This window comes from Salvelinus alpinus, chromosome 23 (assembly GCF_045679555.1).
Source record: "Salvelinus alpinus chromosome 23, SLU_Salpinus.1, whole genome shotgun sequence".
NCBI lineage: Eukaryota > Metazoa > Chordata > Actinopteri > Salmoniformes > Salmonidae > Salvelinus > Salvelinus alpinus.
In genome coordinates, this window is record NC_092108.1 from 9745635 (window position 1) to 9755312 (window position 9678).

The window sequence follows — 9678 nt, forward strand, 5'->3', positions numbered from 1 at the left end:
AAAAGGTGCCTAAAGGACTCTTAGACCATGATAAACAAGATTCCCCGGTCTGATGACACCAAGATTGAACTCTTTGGCCTGAATGCCAAGAGTCACATCTGAAGGAAACCTGGCACCACCCCAACGGTGAAGCATGGTGGTGGCAGCATCATGCTGTGGGATGTTTTTCAGCTGCACGGACTGGGAGACTAGTCAGGATCGAGGGAAAGATGAACGGAGCAAAGTACAGAGAGATCCTCGATGGAAACCTGCTCCAGAGTGCTCAGGACCTGAATGTCCTTGAGTGGCCCAGCCAGAGCCAAGACTTAAACCTGATCAAACATCTCTGGAGACCTGAAAATAACTGTGCAGACAATTTGTTTTTTGAAGTAGCTTATCTTGATATATCGGCACGAGCATATCGGCCATCACCAGTGAGTAGCCTATGCTTTATCTTCATCATTTTGGCAAACTCCAAGAGGGCTGTCATGTGCCTTTTACTGAGGAGTGGCTTCCGTTTGGCCACTTTACCATAGGCCTGATTGGTGGAGAGCTGCAGAGATGGTTGTCCTTCTGGAAGGTTCTCCCATCTCCACAGAGGAAGTCTGGAGCTCTGTCAATGTGACAATCGAGTTCTTGGCCATCTCCCTGACCATGGCCCTTCTCCCCCGATTACTCAGTTTGGCCGGGCGGACAACTCTAGGAAGAGTCTTGGTGGTTTTAAACTTTTTCCATTTCAGAATGATGGAGGCCACTGTGTTCTTGGGGATCTCCAATGCTGCAGGAATTTTTTGGTACCCTTCCCCAGATCTGTGGTTTTTGCTCTGACATGCTTTGTCAACTATGGGACCTTATATAGAGAGGTTTGTGGCTTTCCAAATCATGTCCAATCAATTGAATTGACCAAAGGTGAACTCCAATCAAGTTGTAGAAACATCTCAAGGATGATCATTGGAAACAGGATGCACCTGACCTCAATTTCGAGTCTCATCGTAAAGGGTCTGAATACTTATGTAAATAAGGTATTTCAGTTTTTATTTGTAATACAATTGCAAACATTTCTATAAAAACCTGTTTTCTCACTTTGTCATTATGGGGTATTGTGATGTCATTATGGGGTATTGTGATGTCATTATGGGGTATTGTGTGTAGATTGATAAGGATTTTTTGTTGTTATTTAATCCATTTTAGAATAAGACTAACGTAACAAAATGTGGGAAAAGGGAAGGGGTCTGAATACTTTCTGAATGCGCTGTATTGCAGCAATTACCAAGAAAAGCTAGTTCCTACCGTACCCAACAAATTACAGCAATAGACTAATGATATTAATTTTACAAAAGGCCTACTTATAACCTCTCTTAAACTAAATACAGAGAACACAGTTAAAAAGACAGATCCAACTTCATTTAGCCAACTCAAATTTCTCAACAGAATTCTATAAAACACGTTTTGCATATTTAAATAACTGGTTTAGATTAATAAATAGGTTACAATAATAACAATGATATGCAAAAACAATAAGGATAAAAACAAATGATTATGAATACGAAAATAAATAAATTTCTGAAATTGCATCCTAGCGAGTTGCACACTAGTGACGTTTGTGTGGTATTAAAACAAATACTCTGCTAATGTCTTTTATCGTGTAAATGACGTAGAATTGCATGAAATGCGTTCATAGAATCAACCAATAGGTAGCTAGATCCACGCAAAAAAAACTTGGAGTTTTCAAGTTTCGGAGTTGTCATGAAAGCCGGATAACGCCCTCGTAAGAAGACGCAACGTGTGGACAGCAGATATAGGAAGTTACAAGTCGTCAAGGACGAGAACAACTTGTCTACAAGATTTTCGATGACCATTCAAATTGCATTAAATCTCAAGTGTCGAGTTGCTGCCAACTAAATCTAAATTATTGTTGCTTTTATGTTCATATTTTACATTATTTTTTACTTTCAGTTGCGTATGTGATTTTTTTATATTTTTTTTATCAACTTGTTTTGGAATCCTGGTGGAAAAGAAGCCTTCCTTGTTGTTAACTATAGAGTTGTAGAGCATAGAAATGACCGGACCGTAATGTCAGGTGAGGAATAACATTTGATATCACAGGTGTTGAATGTGCTTGTCTCTGGTTGACATATTATGTATGGAATGGGCATTAGGGAAATCGTATGAAAGTTGTGAGCTCTGTGAGAATACTGAAGATTATTGAATTGTGGACGTGAAACAGAAGCATTTGGCATTTTTTTCCTCTGTTCTGGTGTGTCCAGTTTTTTTACAGGCTGAGACAAGACTAGTAACGCGCTCGCTTCTCATGGGAACTGGGTTAATTTGTAACTGGGTGTCACCTTTCCCTTTCTTTTCTCTTCTCTAGACACATTATCCTGTTAAATCTCTGCACCTCATAAAACCCTGAATAGAGTTAGAAAATGTGTAGCATAAATATGTATATGTCAGCAGAAATAGAATAAAAAGTAATATTCACATTCCCCTTTTTATGTTATTATTTTGTGTTTTGTAAAAGCTACGATTGTAGAAAGTGTCATGTCACTTGCACTGTAATGTTTATCTCTGTCTGTCTGTCTGTGTCTTTCTCTCTTTCCCTTTTTCCCCCTCATTCGTCTCTCTTGCTCTCTCCTGCCCAGTGGTTGCATGCTGATTGGAGGAGGGCAGTGCCAGTGTCAACCAGCAGGATGAGTGTGTCTGACGGTGTGACGAGAACAACCAGCTTGGACGTAGATCAATTACAGCAACGGCAGACCATCTTCCTCCAGATCTACCCGCGTCTGCCCCAGGACACAGCTGCATGTTGTACCCTCCAGGTCAGCCCTCGGGCCACGGCCGCTACGGTTATCCAGAACGCAGGGGCCACGCTGGGCCTGGACATGACCCGGCACTACGCCCTCCTGGAGGTCAGGCAGGACGGAGGGGCTGAGAGGATGCTAGGGGACTCTGAGATGCCCGTGGAGAGGGTGTTGCTGTGGCCCCCAGGGGCCCGGAACCAGCATCCCCAGGAGGAGGGGTACTACTTCATCCTGCAAACCCAAGGAAGTGGAGGGGATCTGGGGTCAGGGACTGGCGGTAGTGAGGTACCTTCACCGGAGGAATATGATGACCTGTGCAGCCTCTCCACCCTGACCGAGGACACTATCCGGGCCGCATTGCGCCAGCGCTTCTACGAACACAACATCTACACGTACGCCAGCGGCATCCTGGTCGCCATTAACCCCTTCAAGTTCCTACCCATCTATAACCCGAAGTATGTCAAAATGTACAACAACCAGCCACTGGGAAAACTGAGCCCTCACATCTTTGCGGTGGCGGATGTGGCGTACCACACCATGCTGAAGAAGCAGGAGAACCAGTGTGTGGTGATATCAGGGGAGAGCGGATCAGGGAAAACGCAGAGCGCCAATTTCCTGATTCACTGTCTGACGGCGTTGAGCCAGAAGGGCTACAGCAGCGGGGTGGAGAGGACCATATTAGGAGCAGGGCCTGTCCTGGAGGTAAGGGGATAGAGAGGGTGGTGTGTGTGTGTGTGTGTGTGTGTGTGTGTGTGTGTGTGTGTGTGTGTGTGTGTGTGTGTGTGTGTGTGTGTGTGTGTGTGTGTGTGTGTGTGTGTGTGTGTGTGTGTGTGTGTGTGTGTGTGTGTGTGTGTGTGTGTGTGTGTGTGTGTGTGTGTGAAATAACCGTGTAACTGACGGTTATGGATGAAGATCGTCATGAAAATAAAATAACTGTCAAAAGTCGTTTAAATAGGCCTCGTCTACATCCATTTCTTGAACGATAAAAAAATAAATAATGTTTTACATTGTTTTTATGTAGATAATCCTTACCTAATAGCGGGAGTGTTTACTAATGATTATACGCCGTTGTTTTGCTCACTTATACAGTGCTTAGTCTGTCTATTAAACATTCTACATCTCCTCCTCTTTCCAACTGGTCTTTGATGCAGGAGCAGTTAATACGCGCGATGCGTGGGGGAGTAGACCGCTATAGGCTACGGCACTAAAGTAAAAACAAAATCATAGTAATTGTTTGATGTGTGGACTTTTTTGTTGTTGTTGCTTTAATCTCTTCGCCTCATTTCCTGTTGTGCTGCTGGTGCCTTCTGGAAAGACTGAATATTATCTCTAGTAGCCATGTTAGAGCGGTTGTCATGGTTTCTGTGTTATGTTTTTTTTTACGAGGAGATAGTAAATCTAACACACTATCTTGTTTTTATAGTTTCTTAATAAAGATACACTTTGTAGTTTCATAATGCTCGATGGCCGCATCTATAAGGTGCTATGAATGTTAGTAAAGCAGTATAAGACTTCATAATGAGAAGTGTAACTGATCTAGACTCCAGAGAAGAGACCCTGGCCAGACCTGCAGTAGTTTGAGATTATCTTTGGGTGAAAGACTTCAGATGAGAACTCAGCTGCTATGTGGTAAACCAGGCAACTCTAGAGCAGGCAGGAAGCAGGAAGCCATATACACACATGAACGAAGAGCTACTGTTTGCACCCAAAAGTGTGGCCTCAGATTTATTTATTTACAGCTGGATGTGTCAATGAAAAGCTAGACAAACACTATGACTGCGTCTCAAACGGCACCCTATTCCCTATATAGTGCACTTCTTTTGACCAGAGCCCTATGGTCCCAAATGGCTCTGGTCAAAAGTAGTGCACTATATAGGGAATAGAGTGCCGTTTGAGACTCTGTTTTCTCTGTGTTTTCTATACAGCTGTCAGGGTTAGGAAGCAGAACATTCTCTGCCAAAGCTGCATTCCATCTGGTGTGGGGGAATACCTAGTGCAAAGGCCCGTGTCCTACCCCACCCCACGCCTTCCCAAGAAGCACTCTGTTCCCGCCCTTACCCAAGGTGCATTGTGATCCCTAGATTCTTTCTTTTATCTCTGTGAACAGGTCCAACAGGTTTCTCTCAGGGGGTTTTCCTGTTTCTTACCTAAACAGTCCTCTGTTTTTCCTTCCCTCTCTTTCTCATAATCTCTCCATCTGTCATTACGTGACGTTCATTCGCCGTTGGCAGTCATTGTCCGACGCTGAGGCTTGCATAGCTGCAGGAGAAGGGAAGGTCTCTGATTATTTGCGAGAGTATTTTTCAGAGTATTAATTAAGTGCTGTGAGAAGGAAAGGAAACAGGAAATAGTTGTAAATGATTAGGTTGTGTGAAGTGAATTTCCCTCCGGTTTAACTGAGAGGACAGTGTGAACAACAACATGCAGTATAACCACTGACCATACTTAGGACTGTGGCGGTCACAACATTTAGTCAGCCGGTGATTGGCAAGCAAATAACTGTCAGTGTCACGCTAATTGACCGTTAATTAACATTAACACATTTAGCATCGCCTGGCTTCCACACATAAGCCATTTTTAAAATGTTGAATAAATCCATGTAATATAGCCTGATAGTAGGCTACATGATGCACTTAAATAGAGAATGGAGGATGCTTTTCCCCGTGGTTTATTTTCATGCCAGCCAGGTAGGCTATACTCCTGTTGTAAATATATGTGCTTAATATTAGGAGCGATGATAAATGCATATAGTGGGCCTAGCCTATAGAAAGCTGATGGGATCCTCCTATTTTTAAGAGGCCATCAAAACTCTGTTTTCTCCCGCAATTGCAGAGCCTATAGAAATGTTGTGCAACATGAGCTCATGGTGTGACAGGGCCGTCACAATGGGCTCTCATGAAGTGTTTGATTAGATGTTCCATTACATTTGTATTGATGTCAGAGTATTTGGAGGCACAATAGAGTGCTGAGTACCAGGCAGTTGGCAAGTGTGGTAGGTTTCTAATGACCATCAGCAGCATCAGAGCTTGGAAGAAGCCTAATTACCGTGACTAAACAGTCATGTGGAATTTAACTGCCTTTGTGACTCATGACTGCCGGTGTGGCGGGTAATACGGTCACCATAACAACCCTAACCATACCTCTGTCTATATGATGTCAGTTTACCTGATGTAACCTTACAGAGATAGTTGTGCAAATCCAGGCAGATCCTTGATTTTGGTCCCCTTTGACCAAATGTCCATCATTAGCTTGATGTTTTTTAACATTTTTTTAATGTTACCTTTATTTAACTAGGCAAGTCAGTTAAGTACAAATTCTTAATTTAAATGACAGCCTAGGAACACTGGGTTAACTGCCTTGTTCAGGGGCAGAACAACAGTTTTTTACCTTGTCAGCTCGGGGATTCGATCTTGCAACCTTTCGGTTACTGGCCCAACACTCTAACCACTAGGCTACCTGACACCCACTTCTCACAGTGCTCAGTAATAAAGGGGAGCCTAGCCTATATCAAGTTTTTAATTACTTCTTTACTAAAGGACACGTACGAAGCTATATCGTGTGTACTACTTCCTTTCCGCCTTCAGGAAGTCAGAAGCACACTAGGTAGTTACTACAGGAACCTCGGTACTGTTTAATGTATACAGTTGGTGCCTTTTTGTCTCTACTCTCTCTGAGTCTAATTAGCCAGTTGCATTACATTATCCATAATCACATGACACTGGATCACTGTATGCATAATGCCCACTCATTAATGAGGATGACCGTTGATTTAAACAACTGATATTAAACACTTTTACCATTTTCTCATTGCTCTACCGTCTGCACTGAGAAAGCATCAAGGTCCAGGGCCTGTATTCATAAAGTGCCTCAGAGTGCTGATCTAGGATCAGGTCCCCCCCCTGTCCATGTAATCTTATTCATTGTGATCTAAAAGGCTAAACAGATCCTAGAACAGCAATCCTACTCTAAGACGTTTTATAAAAACAGTACTAGATTCTCCACAGTGTTTTGGACGAACCTCTGGTGTCCTGATGGACTCCCCATGATGAGAGGTAACACTATGATGGCGGAGAACTAGACTCCCCCCTTCTCTCGATCTGAGAGCAAAAAACTACACTCTTCACATGGTTAGGAGACGTAAGGCCTCTTCTGCACTGTTCAACCAGTCGAGTAAATGTGGAGGAGGAGTGAAGATGGAGTGTCGCCTTGCTAACATCCCAAAGCTGTTTCCCCTGGAAACAGGAACATCTGGTTGTTGGACTGGGCAGAGACTGGATGTTCTGCTTTTCAAGGGAAATGGCTTTTTGATGTTAACAAGGCGACGCTTTTACGCCTGCCTGACAATTCCTGCTTACCATATATACAACAACTCTCTCTAATTACACTCCTCTCTCTCTCTCCTTCTCGATTGTTCTCTCTCTCTCACACACACGTTCACCCTGTCTCTCTCTCTCACACACACGTTCACCCTGTCTCTCTCTCTCTCTCACACACGTTCACCCTGTCTCTCTCACACACGTTCACCCTGTCTCTCTCTCTCACACACACGTTCACCCTGTCTCTCTCTCTCTCACACACACGTTCACCCTGTCTCTCTCTCTCACACGCGTTCACCCTGTCTCTCTCTCTCTCACACACACGTTCACCCTGTCTCTCTCACACACGTTCACCCTGTCTCTCTCTCTCTCACACACGTTCACCCTGTCTCTCTCTCTCACACACACGTTCACCCTGTCTCTCTCTCTCTCTCACACACGTTCACCCTGTCTCTCTCTCTCTCACACACATGTTCACCCTGTCTCTCTCTCTCTCTCTCACACACACACGTTCACCCTGTCTCTCTCTCTCACACACACACGTTCACCGTGTCTCTCTCTCTCTCACACACATGTTCACCCTGTCTCTCTCTCTCTCTCTCACACACACACGTTCACCCTGTCTCTCTCTCTCACACACACACGTTCACCTTGTCTCTCTCTCTCTCACACACACACGTTCACCCTGTCTCTCTCTCTCACACACGTTCACCCTGTCTCTCTCTCTCTCTCTCACACACGTTCACCCTGTCTCTCTCTCTCTCTCTCACACACGTTCACCCTGTCTCTCTCTCTCTCTCTCTCTCTCTCTCTCTCTCTCTCTCACACACACACGTTCACCCTGTCCTCTCTCTCTCTCTCTCTCTCTCTCTCACACACACGTTCACCCTGTCTCTCTCTCTCTCTCTCTCTCTCTCTCACACACACACGTTCACCGTGTCTCTCTCTCTCTCACACACATGTTCACCCTGTCTCTCTCTCTCTCTCTCACACACACACGTTCACCCTGTCTCTCTCTCTCACACACACACGTTCACCTTGTCTCTCTCTCTCTCACACACACACGTTCACCCTGTCTCTCTCTCTCACACACGTTCACCCTGTCTCTCTCTCTCTCTCACACACGTTCACCCTGTCTCTCTCTCTCTCTCTCACACACGTTCACCCTGCTCTCTCTCTCTCTCTCTCTCTCTCTCTCACACACACACGTTCACCCTGTCTCTCTCTCTCTCTCTCTCTCTCTCACACACACAAGTTCACCCTGCTCTCTCTCTCTCACACACGTTCACCCTGTCTCTCTCTCTCTCACACACGTTCACCCTGTCTCTCTCTCTCACACACATGTTCACCCTGTCTCTCTCTCTCTCTCTCTCACACACACACGTTCACCCTGTCTCTCTCTCTCTCTCTACACACACACGTTCACCCTGTCTCTCTCTCTCACACACACACGTTCACCCTGTCTCTCTCTCTCTCACACACGTTCACCCTGTCTCTCTCTCTCTCACACACACGTTCACCTTGCCTCTCTCTCTCTCACACACACAAGTTCACCCTGTCTCTCTCTCTCTCACACACGTTCACCCTGTCTCTCTCTCTCTCACACACATGTTCACCCTGTCTCTCTCTCTCCTCTCACACACACACGTTCACCCTGTCTCTCTCTCTCTCTCTCTCACACACGTTCACCCTGTCTCTCTCTCTCTCTCTCTCACACACACACGTTCACCCTGTCTCTCTCTCTCACACACGTTCACCCTGTCTCTCTCTCTCTCACACACGTTCACCCTGTCTCTCTCTCTCTCTCTCACACACACACGTTCACCCTGTCTCTCTCTCTCTCTCACACACATGTTCACCCTGTCTCTCTCTCTCTCTCACACACACACGTTCACCCTGTCTCTCTCTCTCTCACACACATGTTCACCCTGTCTCTCTCTCCTCTCTTTCTCACACACACACGTTCACCCTGCTCTCTCTCTCTCTCTCTCTCTCACACACGTTCACCCTGTCTCTCTCTCTCTCTCACACACGTTCACCCTGTCTCTCTCTCTCTCTCTCACACACGTTCACCCTGTCTCTCTCTCTCTCACACACGTTCACCCTGTCTCTCTCTCTCTCTCTCTCACACACGTTCACCCTGTCTCTCTCTCTCTCTCTCACACACATGTTCACCCTGTCTCTCTCTCTCTCTCACACACACACGTTCACCCTGTCTCTCTCTCTCTCTCTCACACACATGTTCACCCTGTCTCTCTCTCTCTCTCTCACACACATGTTCACCCTGTCTCTCTCTCTCTCTCACACACACACGTTCACCCTGTCTCTCTCTCTCTCTCTCTTTCTCACACACACACGTTCACCCTGTCTCTCTCTCTCACACACACACGTTCACCCTGTCTCTCTCTCTCACACACACACGTTCACCGTGTCTTTCTCTCTCTCACACACACGTTCACCTTGTCTCTCTCTCTCTACACACACACGTTCACCCTGTCTCTCTCTCTCTCACACACACACGTTCACCCTGTCTCTCTCTCTCACACACGTTCACCCTGTCTCTCTCTCTCTCACACACACGT

The 9678-nt window shown here is 45.6% G+C and overlaps 1 protein-coding gene across 5 annotated transcripts in view; it reads left to right on the forward strand.

Annotated features, from left to right (window-relative positions):
* The first annotated feature begins 1744 nt into the window (after positions 1-1744).
* LOC139550190 (unconventional myosin-IXb-like) overlaps positions 1745-9678 on the forward strand; it is a 97544-nt gene continuing 89610 nt past the window's right edge. For 4 of the 5 annotated variants that reach the window (XM_071360890.1, XM_071360891.1, XM_071360892.1 and 1 more), the window contains exons 1-2: positions 1747-2059; positions 2622-3482. In XM_071360890.1, coding sequence (XP_071216991.1) covers positions 2670-3482 — 813 coding nt within the window. In that variant the 5' untranslated portion in view covers positions 1747-2059; positions 2622-2669. Of the gene's footprint in view, positions 2060-2621; positions 3483-9678 lie in introns of all 5 variants that reach the window. The other variant, XM_071360895.1, reaches the window with a different exon arrangement.